Below are 19255 nucleotides of genomic sequence, written 5' to 3' on the forward strand. Positions count from 1 at the left end.
CATAAGCACACACGCACACACACAGGCACACACACACACACACACACACACACACACACACACACACACACACACACACACACACAGGTAGATACCTTTATTGCTACATCCCTAACATAGCTGCATGTTCCATGTCTGCTGTCTAGTCACTTTGTTTGATGCTCTGACTGATTGAACATATTCTTAACTCTAACTGAGTCATGTTATAGCAATAAACTGTGCATCAAAGCATTGCCTTCTGTGTGACATTCCATGTAAGGCCTGGGATGTGAGGCTTTTTTTTTCCACTTTGACTGGTCCTTGGGATGTTTGTAATTACTGATGCTGCTGTATGCTGTTTACTGTGTTGCTTCACACTGTTACACATCACACAATGCTACGTATGATGCTCTGATGTCAGTGTACAGCCCCTGCTTTTCATTCATGTTTGTACCTATACATTCACATATATTGCATGGACCTAGATGGCTTGTGGTACTGGCTATTCCAATGCTACATTCCCATGTTAGTTACCTGCATGATGATATCATACCTGTACTACTACTACACCTTCTGTTGTGTGCATCTCATGCCTGCCACACCTTTGCCTTTGTGGTCCTGTTTGATGTACCTTGCAGATAGACTTGTTGTGGTGATGTTTCCTCTGTATACATCCAGATGTGCTCCTTGCTGAGTGTTGTCTATATGTCCTTACATATATATCATATGGTTCTGTTGTGGATGATGTTCAGTGTGAACAACTAATTGGGTCTTACCATTAGTTGTGCTCTTTGCTGCTGTTGTGGGGCAACACATGAGCATCACTGCTCGGTCTGTTTACATTTGTATGCATGGCTTATCATGATTCAAAGATGTGTGTCAGGTACTGCCGTGTTGCCTGAGCCAGGACATATGGTTACATCCACCATCATCTAAGCCTATTTCTTCTCACCCCTGTGTTATACTGATCATCCTGTGACAGTGTTGAAAGCTCAGTATCAGATATCTGTGGTTCTTGGGGTAGATCACCCACACCTGCAGAAGGCAGGAGACCATGTTTTGATGTTATGTTTTGAACCATAGGACACAGGAAGACCGGCTGGGATGCCTTTGCTTGTGTGTATTGTAGTGCACCCCTGGATGTATTCAGACTTCTGAATCTAGCTTTCAGCATGCCAAACACACTCTTGATGGTGTTTCATGGTGTGTACTATGTTGTAGACATCCTCAGCAGGAGTTGATGGGTCTCTCTTTGGTGTTATTAGACAAGGTTTCAGTGAATAACTGCAGTCAACTGTTTTCAGGCTGATGAGAAAGAATATTTGATCATTTGATCATCTTCCTTTCTGTGTCAATGTTTATCTACTACTTACCTTAGAGAAGTGGTCATGTACTTTCCTAGTAGGAGCTCCTCCATTATTTCACCATGTTGGAAAGCAGACATCAAGGCATTTACCCTCCATATTTCTACATCATGCTTACTACTGGTGTGTGCTGCCATGATATTAGTAATGAGGCCATCTCCAGAGCACACTACCTGAAAATAGAGCAATCGCCACCATTTCCATCAATGTACCATTCAGCATCAGGTACAGATGGTGTTTTGATTAGGGTGCAGATACAGTGTATTGCACCAAGGACATGTAGGAAGTTGGCTTTGGCACAGAACTGTTGCTTGACATTCCATGCCTCCATGGCTATTGCTGGGAAATGGATATATTCATCCACCTTGGTACACATTGCTGCCAGGAACTGTGTGAGAATGTGACCGGCACATGTCTGAGAGACTCCTACAGCATGTCCCATATGCCACTGAAATGTCTCATAGACCAGTATACCTAGATTTAGGCACACTTGTTTCTACTGATACTGGCTTAACCCACACACACTGTAAGCATATGTGTGATGAACACATCCTGGACCATCTTTCTATCTAATCGGTATCTATCTATTACTTCCTGTTCAGAGAGCTGCCTTCATTGCAGCCTGGCTCTGCATCCATATCATTGCCTTCTGAAATGCCTTTGCAGATCATTTTATGTTATAGCTTGCACTACCTCAGCCTCCTTTAGTGCATTAAATGCCAGTTGCATTTTTTAATGTTACATTTGTGAAATCTGCATCTGAGCTGAAGAGCCCTTTTTCAGCAGAGGCCCGGGAAGAAAAGCTCCAACATATTATACAGTTTCCATTATAAATTAGAATTAAACAGCAATGTTACATGAATATTACAAGGCATTAAGTAGCAATAGAATGTTATACAGTGTCAATAATCAGGAGTATAGCATAACTATTTTTTTTACTCAAATGATTTTTATTTTGATGAACTAACACAATAATTTAATACAGTCATAGCATTCAATAACTATTTACATTATTTACATTCAGCCTGACAAAAAGGATTCAGATACAAACATTTGTAGTTAAATAATAAGTTAATATATGAACTATGATAGTTAGGAAGAGTTTGGTTCCATCTGTAGGGTATCAATCAAATTCAAAACTTTCCTCCACGGACTATTAACGAATGGCTTAGGAAAAGTTCCTAACTCTTTAGTTCTTTTCACCATTAGTGTGCATTTCTTCAGTGATGATAGGAATTCCTCCATTGTGGGTGCTACTTTAGAGTTCCATCTTCTAGTTATACATTTTCTGGCTATTGCTAACAAATACAGGTCATATTTCTTCATATTATTACTATTAACAACATTCTATAAAATTAAGGACTTTGTCAAAACAAATATATCAGTATACATAGCTGAAGAAATTTGTTAATCTCATTCCAATATGGTTTAATATTAGTACAGTCATAAAAAATATGACACCAGCCAACAGGACAGATGACATCTCCAACATAACTTGCTGTTTGAATGGTTAATTTTTGAGAGTTTCTCAGGTGTCAAAAAGGATCTGTGCAGAAATTTCCAATGAAACATCCTCCAGAATTGTGAGTAAGAAGTTAGTTTAACTGAAAATAAAATGTTTGTTTTATCTTCCATTGATAATAATACTTAAAACCCTTTAGTGAGGTATTGCCTGTAGGAATCTTTAGTAGATGTCTTATAGACAAAGTGTTATATAGATATGATAATTCATTCTTAACATTGATATTATATAGAATTCCAAAAATCCAGTTTATAATTTTTGGTATGGTTTTGAAGGATGAGTTATGTATTATTCTACACAGATCCTTAGTGTATGCTGTAACACTCTGAAGAACCAACCAGCCATTTGGGGATAGGCCATAGATTGACAATATACTTTGTGTGTTCAAAGCTTGTTGGTTTTCAACGCATTGCAACCAACAAAATAGGTTATTATTTTCCCGTAAACCAAAAATCCTTCTATGTATCAGGGAAATCCCTTGTAATAGTAAATGGTATTATAAATCTATGCCACAGGTTTATATCTAAATGTGTGTTACTTAATTTTCTAAACACATCAAAAATATTGTGTATTAGTGTTGGTTAATTTTGTTGTACTATACTGCATATTTAAACTTAAATAGTGACATATCTTGTTATCTTTGTCAGTTACCAAAGCATGTTTTGATAAACAATTTTCATTCATTAGTATAATGGAGTGTAACTATTTCCAGTTGGAAGAGTATCTAGTATGCATCCAATTCATCATTATTTTAATTATATATATCTTTAAATAAGTTTCAATCTCTGGGAATTTTAACCCCCTTGTTCCCATTTTCTGATATAATGAGAATATGCCACTCTATTTCTTTTGGGGTACCATAGGAATTTCATCAGAATTGAAGTGATTTCTTTAAGGATTTTCTTTCCTGGTGGACATATAAGGGCTTGTGCTATATATAATATTTTAGGTAACAAAACAATTTTTATCAGTTGTAACCCGTCATCAAATGTTATAAACAAATTATGCCATTTGCTTATTAATGTCTTGATTAAGTCTATGGGTTTAGCATAGTTAAGCTGTAAGATTTCATCTATATTCTTGCATTGGACAATTCCTAAATAGTCTAGAGTTGAAACTTGGTTTCCAATAATATGATTAACTGGAACCTGTATGTCCTTTTTTATTTAATAATAAATATTTTGATTTAGATTTGTTGAAGGAAAGTCCTGCGATTTTTTGGAATTTTGTTGTTACTGTATCCACTTTACATAACACTTCCTTAGAGTTGGGTAAGTTATGTAAGACATCATCAGCAAACATCATTATTTTAGAAATATATTGGTCATATATATTTATACCTCTTATCTTTGGGTTATTATGTATTAAAATGGCAAGTATATCTATGGCCAGAGCAAATAGGATAGGGGTCATGGGAGATCCTTGTCTAGTACCTCTAGTGATTTGGATTGCTTTGAAAGTAAAGGGACCTAATTTCACATATGCTAGATTATTTTCATAGATTTTCTTTATCATTGTTATAAAAAAAGGGGGGGGCTCAACTAACTGTAAGACTTTAAATAAATAACCCCAATTTAAGGAGTCAAAGGCCTTTTGAATATCTAGACTTATTATCAGTGTTTCATGGTTTCCTCTATTGAGGTAATCTATCAGAGTTAATACTCTTTTAATATTATCCTGTGTATGTCTGTTATGTATGAAACCAGTTTAATCTTCATTAATTGTTTTTAGATATGGGTATTTTCAATCTATTGACCATAATGGACATAAATAGTTTATAATCATTTTTCAACAAAGAACTTAGTCTATATGAGTTACAATGATTAGGGTCCTTATTCTCTTTTAATATAGGGGAAATTAGAGAATATCTCCAAGAAGGAGGAACATTTGCTAATGTTTGAACTTCAAGAAAGGTTTTATGAAGGAGAGAGATTATAGAAGAAGGGAACAATCTATAAATTTCAATAATTAAGCCATCTAATCCAGGTGCTTTATTAGACTTACTTCCTTTAATCCCATCTATAATTTCCTTTTGAGAAATAGGTTTTTGTAGATCTAACTTAAGTTCTTCAGGAATTCTTGTTATGGTGGGAACTATATTCTCTAACTTCTCACACTCATTTGTACTTATTTTATCTTTATGATGCTCTGCATAATGATACTTAAAAGCCTCCAGAATGTCCCCTATGTCTGAGACTATTTTCCTTTTCCCTTCATGAAAGATACTATTAATGTTATTAATTTTTGATTGTATCTTAACTTTCATAGCTAAGTTATGAAGATGCTTAGGAGAGGTAGCATAAGAATTTAATTTCAGTTTTCCATAGCTAAATTAGTTTTATGGGGTAATATTTCATTGTATTTCTTATTTGCTTCTTCTGTTTTCCTCTTATTATCTGTAGCAGTTAAGTTTTTATTAGATTTAAGAGATAATATTTGATTTTAGAGTTGCTGTAACTCTGAGTCCCATTCTTTAATTTTATTTTTGTACCAGCTAATGATTTCACTATATAGATAGGCCTTAAAAGAATCCCAAACTATAACTGTGTTTGCTTCAGGTTTATAATTAATCTCTAAGAAAAAATGAAGTTCAGAAGTTATCCAAGATTTATTTAAAGTCTTTATTTTTTGTGATATATAAAGGAATCCTTGAAGTAATAACTGATTGAATTTCAAGTGTATTGTTAATAACAGGGAATTATGATCTGAAAAGGGACAAGGTTATATTGAAAAATTCAAGATTTTAGAATAAAGATCTTGTGAGATATAAATTTTATCTACTCTAGTTTGGGTACCACGTCTATAGTCCTGGTGTGAGAATATTAAATAATTTGGTCCCAAAGCATTAAAGGTGTCTTTTAATTTAAACATTTCTGTCCATTTTTTTAACTGTTTGGCTGAGGACAATAGTCTAGGATAGTTCCTACTGGTAATTTCTGTAATATCTGTGATACAATTGAAATCACCTCCTACTATAATATTACCTTTAGAAGTAGTTGTAATAAAGTATAAGTGTTTCTTAGCTAGTCCAACTCCCATACCCAGGAACCAGTATAAATTAACCATGGTCCAAATTCTATTATTAAACTTAAGTATAACTAAGGACACAAGTCCATCATTATCTACATGTTTGTAAATCTTTCTTCTTCTTTCAGCTTTTTCCCGGATAGGGGTCGCCACAGTAGATTACCCATCCACTCATGATTTGCAGTGGAGTTTTACGGTGCCGAGGTGCCAGCCCTGCACCCAACCTTCCACAGAAGGTGCACACACACACACACACACACACACACACACACACACACACACACACACACACACACACACACACACACACACACTCAATAACACCTAGGGCCAATTTGGAGTGTCCAATCCACCTACAGCATGTCTTTGGGATGTGGGAGGAAACTGGAGCAGCTGGAGGAAACCCATGCGACCACAGGGAGGACATGCAGACTCTGCACAGAAGGCACCCCAGCCAAGAATCGAACCAGAGAACCTCTTGTTGTGAGGCAGCAACGCTAGCCGCTGCACCACCATGGCTGCCCCTTATCTACATGTTTGTAAATGATTTGGCAATTTAAGAAAGTCTTTTTCCAGCTGCAGTGGTGGTGCTGCGGTAGCGTTGTCGCCTCACAGTAAGACGCTGTCCTGTTCAATTCTCAGCTAGAGCGTCTTCTGTGTGAAGACATGCGTAAATGGGCGTACCTTCATTGAAGGTTGTGCGTCAGAGCTGGCAACTCGGCACGTAAAAATCTACTGCCAGTCATTAGCGGACCGGAGTTCCACTGTGGCGAACCCTAACCGGGAAAAGCCGAAAGACACAGCAACAAAGAAAGTCTTTTTCCATAGAATTGTTACTCCTCTGGTCTTATTTTTATAAGAAGATTGAGCAAGTATTGTATATTCCTTAGGGTCCCACATAAATGTGTCATTTATTTTAAAGTGTGTCTCTTGGAGACAAATTACTTGAGCCTTGTTTAGTTTAAGATACCTTAGTAGGTTGGCTCTCTTATATGGGTTGTTTAAGCCATTAGTATATAAGGATATCAAAGTTAAATCCATATCAGAATTCTTTAAAGATCACAAATAATAAAGGAACTTGTATTAATAGAATCCTGTATACATAATACTATTCCTGAATAGACAATATAATATCACTTGTTGTATTTCTATTTATCTTAATCCAAATAACTTTCCTCATGAAAGATAAAAGTAAAACAATTGTATCAGGCAACTAGAAAAACAGTTAAATAACAAAAAAATTGCATATTTCACTCTGATATAAACTTTAATACACCCTATACATGGAATGAGATTCATTCCTAGTCTAGCACACAAAACTAAATCTGTTAGATTATCTATCCCAACCATCAACCTTTGTTGGTTTGAGCCCATGAAAACAAAGTAAAAAATGGAGAATATATTATAAATTAAGAGAAAAATAGTGATAAACAATGAATCAGATATTAATTCCAGTTAGGTTTTAGAGATGAGTTACATACACTATTATTAGAAACATTAAACATTTATACAGTAATTATTCACTAAGGAAGCAAGAGAATATTAGGATATATATAATCTGAATTTAGTGTTTTATAGACTAAGGAAACATTAGCTTTATTAACAATCTAAATGATTGCTCAAAATACCTAAGCATGTCATCTGTATTAGTTCTAATAAAAACTTAAAAATGGCAGAACAAATCAAAGAATCTTTTAGCATTTATATTTACTTACCCTCTAAATAAATCTTATTATGACAAACTCCCACTAAATAAAAACTTCACAAGAATTGGGTGTTAGCACATAGTGAGTGTGTGTCATTCCTAAAAGATGTTAACACAGATTTTTAGAAATATTCCATAAGACATATCTGTCCTTAATTAACTCCTAAACTTTTGGAATAGCAGATGTTTAAATAACTTGACTAAAATCAATAATAATTAACTAGCATCAGTTAAAATGACAAAAATTAGTAAAAAACATTATTTATATAAAACTTACTATGGATAACAGGTCTTAAAAGTGAATTACTCAAAAGACAAAATTAAGATAGAGATAGCTGTATATATCTACCATAGTAATAGGGTAATACTGAAACTCATAACTTGTTTGTTGTGTTATCACAAGTCATATATATTACTTTCCCTGTCATTAAGTGCTAATATACTAAAAGACATGACTTTATAATAACTGAAAACATGACATCTGAAATATTAATAATATCTAGGATACAATAAGGAAATCAACATATTAAATGCAAAGTAATCATATTTCAATCAGAATTATTCATACATATATTTGCTAGGATTTAGTATGGTGTTTGAGTATCCTTACAGTTATTACCATTATTCATAAGCATTTCCTGTAAATGTATAAGCATATACCAAACACTTGCTAACTGCATAGAAAAGTTATTTATAAAGATCTATTTATAAAAAAACACCATTATATTCACTAGAAATAGTAGCTATAATTAACTGCTTACAAGAAAAAAAATAACATCTCTGTATATATTTGATCAGAAAATATAGTCACTAGGTTTGCAGACAGTGTAGCTCATAATTCTTGTAAAATAAGCCTGCTATGCTATATTAACCAATCAGAGACTTGACATTCCCAATTAAGCTTGCATATACACAGTAGATGTAATGTAATCTGATCTGAACGCAGAGAATGCATGGTGTCATGAGTTAAGAAAGCTTCACTTCTTAGATTTTAAACTGACATTTTCCCACCCAGCACTCTACACAGTACAGTTTCCTGACCTCACTTTAACTGTGTCACAAAGTCTGTTTATTTACAGTAACAAATGCAAAGTTTAACTGTCATATACTTCCAAACAGTAAAATGACATTGAATGCCAATGAGAGAAAAAACAGGACTTTAACATTAAACTCTACAGGAAACATAACTTGTAACCATTTAAAAACCTTGTGGCATAAAACATACAAGGAAACAACAAAAATGAGTGAACCAACTCCAAGACAGCAGCAATAATCCAAGTAAAAGACTTTATTTAGCGCTTTCATCTTTCTTGTACACAGACTTCTTCAGAATGAATTAATACACCACACAAAGTCTTAATTATTTAATACACAGTAGTCCCCACCCCTGCTACAAAGTTTTAAAACTAGGTTAACTATTAACCTGCTGGCAATACAAACAGTAATATTACATAAAAATAAAACAGTTACATGACCATTATATTAAATACATGGATTTAAGTTTTAAAAAGGGGAAAGTGTTATTTTATCATTCAAAACAGGAAGAACTATAGAATTTAACATGACCTGCCATTTCATCTCAATAAATTCCAAGTATTCATCTACTGGACACTCTCTTTGTTCCAGGTCTATATGATCTATAGCAGAAAACTTGAAAAAATGGTCAGGGAATTCTTGTATATGCCTATATGAAGCATTATTTACATTTTTGTTGGCTATGTTATAACAATGTTGGTAAATTCTCTGTTTGATGGCCCTCTTGGTTTTCCCAACATAGAAGCCATCACAGGCCTGGCAAAACCCAAGCTATACTACCCGTTTAGAGTAACAGTAATATTTTTTCTTTGTTCTAACTTTTCCAAAGTTCCTAATAGTAACACCTTCTGTGTCCAATATGTGTCTGCATTAGGGCATCTACCACATTTGTAACTACCTCCAGTCTCATTCAGGGAGTTTGTCCTTTCCAATAATCCCTTAAAGGACACTCTTTCTTGTAAACTATCTTCGGTGTCATACCTAAGGTAGTAGCCACCCCTGGGTCCAGACTAAAAATATCCCAGTGCCTATGAATGATGTCACTAATGTCATAGAAGTTGGTATTGTATGGTAATACCATCACTCTTTCAAACCCAGGTTCAATAACGTTGTCCCTTCCTTCCAATAAGTTGAGATCAATACTCAACAAGCTATGGCACACACCCTGCCTTCTCTTAAACTTTACTTCATCCATGTTATTCTTGTTAAATACTTCAGGATAACCTCTCTGAACCAACATACCCTGCAGCACTGTACATTCATCAAGTCATCCTAGATGGATATCATCCTGATCATTCTAATGTATTGACCCTTTACCAATGCTTTCTTCTGGTGGGTGGGCTGCCAGCTCCTGAAATGCAGCAAAGATATGGAATAAGTATGTTTTTATATAACAAGAATGAAAAAAGTTTATGGTCATAGTCCTTTTTTATTGTAACATCTAAATAATTCAATCTATTCCTGTCAACTACCATAGTAAATTTCAAAAAGGTGGTTGTGTTATTTATGTAGTCAAAAAACTCTTCCAATTTTTCCATCCCATCCTTCCAAAATAAAACAATATCATCCAAATAGCATCTGTACAGTGCCCAGGATTCTCTGTGAATGGAACCAAGGATATAAAGGTTCTCACATTGGGACAACACTATATTTGCAAATACTGGGGCACAGCAGGTCCCCATTGCCACCCCTTGTATTTGCTTGAAAAGTTGCCCCTCAAAAACAAAAAAAATTGTTTTCTAACACCATTTTCATGCATGTATTTAAAGTACCTAAGGTACTGTAGTCAAAATCAGTGTTAGTGACCAAATAGTCAGAGAACCACTCTAATCCCTGTTCATGTGGTATAACAGAGATTATACAATGACCCCCCATTAATATTCCAAAATGTGCACACTGATTGGTCAGTATGCACATTGTAAATCAGACTTATACTAATGGAAAAAGGTCTGGTCGCCTGGATTTTTCCATTAGTATGTCTTTTTTTTTTTTTTTTTTTTTTTTTACAGCAATGGAGAATGCAAGATCTCCTTTGCTTTTTAGAAACTGTCTCAGTATGTTAAAGGAGTTTAACATAGCGAGACAGCTTTAAAAAAAGTAATGGAGATCTTCCTTTCTCCTTTCCTTTTTTTAAAGCTGTCTCGCTATGCTAAATGGGTTTAACATAGTGAGACAACTTGTAAAAAAGCAACAGAGATCCTCCGTTGCTATTTTTAAAGCTGTCTCTCTATGTTAAACTCCTTTAACATAGCGAGACACTTTGTAAAAAGCAACGGAGATCTTGCTTTCTCCTTTGCTTCCACCCACAGCTTTGATGTACTGCATAAGCATACACATGCGCAGTACATCAGAACTGCCACAGAATACCAGACAGCTGTGGAAGAGCAGCACGGAGGCATTATGCAATGCCATTATTTAAGAAAAGTAAGTATTTTTTTCTTAAATAATGTCATTGGATAATAGCAATAACCCACTTCTGGGTGTGGGTAATGCTGGATTTACCCACGGTTGTTACAGGAGGAACTGACCCCTAATGAACACAGTGTGGATGGGGAGCTTTGCAACATCATTTCAAACAGGTTGAATGACTTTAAAATTTACAATTTGAGTCAGAATAACATTGGAACAGAATGAGCCAATTTATTTGAAAAAAGGCTCAATTTTGTTCCAACAAAAAAGGCAAATGTTGTTGAAACGCTTATACAGCTCAAAGTTTATTGTAGGAAGTGGAACCTTGGATTGGATTTCAAGGAATATACCTTTTCAAATAGATAAAAGAATACAAAAAGACCTAGTACCTTTATACCGCCTGCACATGCAATGGTGCACATTTTTGAGAAGCTGTGTGAGTCAAGCAATCAGGAAATTGAACAAGTATCCCAGTGAAATTAAAGTACAGAACCTAACAGTAGATGAGAACAAGCTATTACAGCAAATTATTACTAATAAACAGATTAGGGTAATGAAACCCGACAAGGGTGGAGGCCTGGTAATTATGGATGTGAATTATTACATAAACAAAATGTTGGAGATTTTGTACAGCGATAAATATGTAATAGTTTCTCGTAATGAATTGAATCTAGCCTACCAGAATATTGATCTGGGGTTGGAAGATCTGTTATTAAATGGGCAAATCACGATAGAGGCACATACCTTTTTGTACACTGCACATCCATGGATCCCTACAATTTTCAGGATCCCTAAAATTCACAAAAATATTACCAGACTCCCACTATATCCAATAGTTGATGCCAAGGCATTGAAGACCTTCTCTATAGAAATATCTGCAGTGGTGCAGCGGTAGCATTGTTGCCTCAAAGCAAGAGGTTCTCCTGTTCGATTTTTGGCTGGAGTGCTGGGAGGCCTTCCGTGTGGAGTCTGCATGTCCTCCCTGCAATTGGGTGGCGTTCAAAAGACATGCGTAAGGGTGCACCTTTGTTGAAGGTTGGACATCGAACTGGCACCTCGGCGTTCATGAAAATCTACTGCCAATTATTAGCAGACCGGAGTTCCACTGGGGTGACGCCTAACCAGGAAAAGCCAAAAAGATGAACAACATTGATTCCAAAGTGAAGCATGTTGTGAACACAAGGCCTTACTTATTTAAAGATTCTTGAGACTTTTTGTCTAAAATAAAGCAGAAACTTTATGATAATGGGTTACTGATGGTCACTATTGATATATGTGACTTATTCTCTGTTATACCACATGAACAGGGATTAGATTTGTTCTCAGACTATTTGGTCACTAACACTGATTTTGATTACAATACCATAGGTACTTTAAGAACATGCATGGAAATGGTGTTAGAAAACAATTTTTTTGGTTTTTGAGGGGCAACTTTTCAGGCAAACACAAAGGCTGGCAATGGGGGCCTACTGCTCCCCATTATTTGCAAATATATTGTTGTCCCAGTGAGAGAACCTTTATATCCTTGGTTCCATTTACAGAGAATCCCGGGCACTGTATGGATGCTATTTGGATGATATTGTATTATTCTGGAAGGATGGGATGGAAAAATTGGAAGAGTTTTTTGAATACATAAATAACGCAACCACCTTTTTGAAATTTCCTATGGTAGTCGACAAGGATAGATTGAATTATTTAGATGTTACTATTAAAAAGGACTATGATCATAAACTTTTTTCATCCTTTTTATATAGAAAGCCTACTTATTCCAACTCTTTGCTGCATTTCAGCAGCTGGCACCCCATCCACCAGAAGAAAGCATTGGTAAAGGGTCAATACGTTAGATTGGTCAGGATGATATCCATCTGGGATGACTTTGTAAGTGAATGTACAGTGCTGCATGGTATGTTGGTTCAGAGAGGTTATCCTGAAGTATTTATCAAGAACATCATGGATGAAGTAAAGTTTAAGAGAAGGGAGGGTGTGTACCACAGCTTGTTGAGTATTGATCTCAATTTATTGGAAGTAAGGGACAACATTACTGAACCTGGGTTTGGAAAAGTGATGGTATTACCATACAATATTGACTTCTATGACATTAGAGACATCATTCATAGGCACTGGGATATTTTAGTCTGGACCCAGGTGTGGCTACTACCTTAGGTATGACACCGAATATAGTTTACAAGAAATAGGTGTCCTTTAAGGGATTATTGGAAGGGACAAACTCCCTGAATGAGAGTGGAGGTAGTTACAAATGTGGTAGATGCTCCCAATGCAGAAACATATTGGACACAGAAGGTGTTACTATTAGCAACTTTGGAAAAGTCAGACCAAAGAAAACATATTACTGTTACTCTAAAGGGGTAGTATATCTTGGGGTGTGCCAGGTCTGTGATGGCTTCTATGTTGGGAAAACCAAAATGGCCATCAAACAGAGAATTTACCAACATTGTTATGACATTGCCAAAAAAATGTAAATAATGCTTTATATAGGCATATACAATAATTTTCTGACTATTTTTTCAGGTTTTCTGTTATAGACCATGTAGACCTGGGACAAAGAGAGAGTCCAGTAGATGAATACTTGAAATTTATTGAGATGAAATGGCAGGTCATGTTAAATTATATAGTTTTAATTGTGTGTTTTTCTGGTTCAATGCTGCTATATAAATTCCTTGAGAGAATCTGTTTCTGACAATTTTTCTTGAAGTTTTGTAAATTCTCCTTAAAAATCATCCATTTTAGTGAGAGTTCTTGTAGAGCAGATGTTACAAGCTGCATTTCTGTTTTTTTAAAGCCATGTCAGAATGAGAAGTCTTCAAAGTGCTCATCTCCACAAATTATATATTCTCCATTATAATTTGACAGCAAAAAAACTTTCCTAAGTTCACCAAATTTACTAATAATATAGTTTATACTTTCCTCTATCAATTCTATATATTTTTGCTAAAATAAAATAAGTTATTTCCTGTTTTTTATATTAGTTCCATGAAGCTCTGAGAAACTACTGCTATTAATTGTCCATCTTGGCTCCAGCCCCTGTGTAACTGATATATAACATAACTATTTCAAGGTGTATAAAAAGAAATATGTCATTAAGATGATTATAGTTTTTAGGGTAAGTGGTTACAAAAACCCAGGTTAATTATACATTAATAAATAATACATGATAAATTATTAATTATTACTAAATTATTAATAAATTATATTTAATATTATTATATTTGCATTAATATTCAGCACATATGGCTTCTATGGCACTTGTGACCTGGCCCAACAATCAAGGAGCCTCAATCCTCACCACTAACACCAGTGAGGGGTGTCTCATATAGGAGGAAAGGATAACAAATACACACAGTAAAGTGTAATTTCCCTTAAAATCACACAGAGATCACAGTCAGTCAGGGGGTTGTCACTCCCTTGCTCTCCAGGTCCCCAATAAGACTCCCCACTGGCACAGCTATAGGGTCCAGATCTCAGCCTAGTGGACAAGCTAAAACCTCCAGCACCTTCTCTCTCCAACCAATGCTTCGTGTCCCTGCCCAAGCAGCTGACACACACACACACACACACGTGCACACACATGCACACACACACACACACACACACACACACACACACACACACACACACACACACACACACACACACACACACACTTTGAGAAGAGTTTATACAACCACACAGACACTCCTGGAGAAGGCTGGCACAAGTTCTCCAGCTGTGCCCCTTTTACCCAGACTATACGGTAGTACCACTTGCTTCCACCCATTAATATTTTCGGCCACTCAAAGGCCCTTCAAAGGGTGTCCAATTATTACTGTGCAATATTATAATCCAATTGATAGTATAGCCCATGGCTAAAGCTATAGGAGTGACTTTCTACAATTTTACCAAAGGCATGCAAGTACTCTAAAGAGCTTAAATTATCTCTACAGAAACAGCCACGGTTAAAAGGTTTAAAATATTTAATAATAAATAATAAACACACAAGATAATACTTCTTACTACACAGTGCTAGTCAAGAGGTCAGAGATCATGGAGAAATACTTAAAATAATTCAGTAGTACAGTTCTGACAGCACAGAAAAAACACAGTCTAAACATTTTAGTTTCTAGCTATTTCTAAGAGAAAACACAAGTCTAAGATAAACTTACATATAGAACACAGGCAGAGTGCTGATGAGTTGGATGGACAAGACAAAAATGCTTAATGCCCCTGTTTCTCTCTGTTTTTAAAATCACATTCCTGGTTCCCATTACATCATTCTTCACACGTCCCTGGGTTCCCAGGCTAACAGAAACTACATTTACATTTTTAACATTTCCTTTTGTTATCTTGCAGCTGGTCAGGAAGCAAATCAATAAAAGTATGCTTGCATGTTTAAATCTAGCAATTTAACTCTTGGTTAAAACAATAGAAAGAATGTATTAATCTAGACTGGCTGGAGCCAACTTTAAAGATCAAAGATAGTCATAAAATGCTTGATTTAGCTTCCTTACAGCAGAGTGTACCATTGTTACATTTTTTTGCAGTTCCACATATGTAACTCTATTGTTCTATTACTACACACACACACACACACACACACACACACACACACACACACACACACACACACACACACACACACACACACACACACTTTGAGAAGGGTTTATACAGCCACACAGACACTCCTGGAGAAAGCTGGCACAAGTTTCCCAGCTATGCCTCTTTTACCCAGACTATACAGTAGTACCACTTGCCACCACCCATTAATATTTATCAGCTACTCAAAGGCCCTTCAAAGGGTGCCCAATTATTACTGTGCAATATTATTATCCAATTGGTAGTATAACCCACGGCTAAAGCTATAGGAGTGGCTTTGTACAATTTTACCAAAGGCATGTAAGTACTCTAAAGAGCTTAAATTATCTCTACAAAAACAGCCACAGTTTAAAGGTTTAAAAATATTTAATAATAAATAATAAAAACACAAGATAATACTTCTTTATAAACAGTGCTAGTCAAGAGTTCAGAGATCACAGAGAAATACTTAAAATAATTCAGTAGTACAGTTCTGACAGCACAGAAAAAACAGTCTAAACATTTTAGTTTCTAGCTATTTCTAAGAGAAAACATGAGTCTAAGATAAACTTACATATAGAATACAGGCAGAGTGTTGATGAGTTGGATGGTCAAGACAAAAATGCTTAATGCCCCTGTTTCTCTCTGTTTTTGAAATCATATTCCTGGTTCCCATTACATCATTCTTCACACGTCCCTGGGTTCCCAGGCTAACAGAAACTACATTTACATTTTTAACATCTCCTTTTGTTATCTTGCAGCTGGTAAGGAAGCAAATCAATAAAAATATGTTTGCATGTTTAAATCTAGCAATTTAACTCTTGGTTAAAACAATAGAAAGAATGTCTTAATCTAGACTGGCTGGAGCCAACTTTAAAGATCAAAGACAGTCATAAAATGATTGACTTAGCTTCCTTACAGCAGAATGTACCGTTGTTACATTTTTTTTGCAGTTCCACATATGTAACTCTATTTTTCTATTACTACACACACACACACACACACACACACATGCTTTGAGAAGAGTTTTTACAGCCACACAGACACTCCTGGAGAAAGCTGGTACAAGTTCTTCAGCTATGCCTCTTTTACCCAGACTATACAGTAGTACCACTTGCCACCACCCATTAATATTTATCAGCTACTCAAAGGCCCTTCAAAGGGTGTCCAATTATTACTGTGCAATATTATTATCCAATTGGTAGTATAACCCACGGCTAAAGCTATAAGAGTGGCTTTGTACAATTTTACCAAAGGCATGCAAGTACTCTAAAGAGCTTAATTTATCTCTACAAAACAGCCACAGTTGAAAGGTTTAAAAATATTTAATAATAAATAATAAAAACACAAGACAATACTTATTTCTACACAGTGCTAGTCAAGTGTTCAGAGATCACAGAGAAATACTTTAAATAATTCAGTAGTACAGTTCTGGCATCACAGAAAAAACACTTAGTGTACTGTTGTTACATTTTTTCAGTTCCACATGTAACTCTATTTTTACCATTTAAGACAACAAGCCTGTGGTTTACATTAATATTTACAGAGGACAGAATTATCTATAAAATTCTATCTATCTAGGCTGGCAGCCTTCACAGCTTCTGCAAATTGCTTTCAGGAAGTTGTCTGTGAAGTATTGCATTGCATTTAAATTGCATTGGGTGCACCTGTTGCAGTTTGGAATCTGGCAGAAGTGCAGAGTGCACAATTATCCCACACCGAATAGATAATTACTTGGTCTTGTTTTAGTGTGCATTATGAAATCTCATCTGCCAATGGTACACTTACGTCTTCCTTTGGTGTGCTACCTTGTCCGCTACTTTCTTTTGGAATCTGTTCCACTGAGAATACATTTTGGTGGCATTCACAGTGCTCAAAGACATTATTCTTCCTTCTGATATTCATTAAATAAAGTTTTATTCCAAAGCTATATATTTATATGTTTGAATGTATGTTTGCGTGGGGGTGTGGCTGCACAAGCTCACTCTCACGTGTGTGTGTGTGTGTGTGTGTGTGTGTGTGTGTGTGTGTGTGTGTGTGTGTGTGTGTGTGTGTGTGCGTGAATTTTTACTGCTTAATTATTTAACCTGTAGATATAATACATACAATATTGCGCACTGCTGGTTGTACAGAGCTAATTTTTTGAGTGTATTAGGGCAACGTTATTAAGTCAGGCAGTGCTATAACAATAACATTTTAATTCCATAATAAGATATTTTTCAAATATCACTTGAATATAGTAGATCTGAATTAACTCACCCAAACATCTAGCACAGGATCTCCATCTAAATTAATCACGAACAGCAGGGACAGATAATAAAAAACAGATATCAGCTTTGCCATGTTCAATGATACTTCCTAGAATAATGAACAAAAATAAATATATAAACTTTAGTTCAGAAATGTATAGATAGAAAATTCTTATCAGAACATTGCTGACATTACCTTATTTGAAAAAGTTTAATCTAGGAAATATGAAAAGACAAATAAAAAAGTCATTAAAATTAGATTAAAGGCTAATTCAACATAAACTGCTTTTATCAGACCTTGCAAAACAACACAGTCTTATTTATATTGGCATGATGTTCCACAGTCTGGAACATGTTATAATTGTATAATTTATTTTGTCTGCTGTTTATTGATGCACGTTTCCCAGCTAGAAACAGATTACTGGGTGTGTCAGTTTGTGATAACATTCATATATCGGCTGCATAAGCTTAGCTTTGACACAGACAGATACCAATTGTTAAATCAAAGACATCATAAATGAAGAATGCTGAACTTTTCTGAATCATGACATATGGTTGTGCACAAATAACAAATACAGACTATAGAATTGCACAGATGCACATGAATGAATAGAAGGAAATGTTAGTCAAATGTAGAATTTGCTGCTAGACAGGCCTGTGTATATGGAAGTGATGTGTGGTTTATAAACGTCTTTTATATGGATCTACAGTGGTGGTACTGATATATATGCCTGGTAGGATGTTAGTATCCATGTGGCCAATCAGTCCAAGGATGTGTAATTACCCACCTCTGGTATCTTTGGAGCTTTGCAATGTATTTTGACCTTATAAGGAATAAGTAGAGAGGGATGATAACTACCTTTCATCAAGTTGGGATTCCTATAGATATCTGTTTCACCAGATAGAAGGAATCTTTTAAATTGCTGTTGTGATACGGCGGACAAAGTTCAAAAGATTATCAATGATGGTACCAAGACCATCAATGACTGAATCTATATGGAGAGGGATGGCATTGGTGCTGCAGGTTGTGGAAGAGTTTCTATATTTAACAAGACTGAATGTCTTCAGCATTTAAACCAAGTCTGTTTTCTTACACCAGTTAATTTCAATTGCGAAGTGGTATTGGAAGAAAAGTGATCAGCAACACTCACTTTGCAAACAATCATCAAATTTAGTTAACTATAGGTCTGGGATTCTGGTCTGAAGGTTAGAGACGTATATATAAAATAAGGGAGGGTCTCAACACAGAGCCCTGAGGGGTACCACTGGTCATATTTTTATTTTTTCAAGATGCGCCCAGCAACTAAACTATATGTGCGTGTTCTGTCTGATAGCAGTTTGCCATTCACTTCTCAATATAAAGGTTTATATTTACATCTTAAAGCTACTTGAT

General features: G+C 35.4%; 1 protein-coding gene across 1 annotated transcript in view; it reads right to left on the minus strand.

The window, feature by feature from the left end:
- Positions 1-17967, minus strand: part of LOC122794939 (location of vulva defective 1-like) — a 707924-nt gene extending 689957 nt beyond the window's left edge. The window contains exon 1 of the mRNA XM_044063534.1: positions 17873-17967. Within this exon, the coding sequence (XP_043919469.1) occupies positions 17873-17956 (84 nt within the window). The 5' untranslated portion in view covers positions 17957-17967. The remainder of the gene's footprint in view (positions 1-17872) is intronic.
- Positions 17968-19255: the final 1288 nt, after the last annotated feature.

This window comes from Protopterus annectens, chromosome 2.part1, assembly GCF_019279795.1.
Source record: "Protopterus annectens isolate FY-2018-M chromosome 2.part1, PAN1.0, whole genome shotgun sequence".
NCBI lineage: Eukaryota > Metazoa > Chordata > Ceratodontiformes > Protopteridae > Protopterus > Protopterus annectens.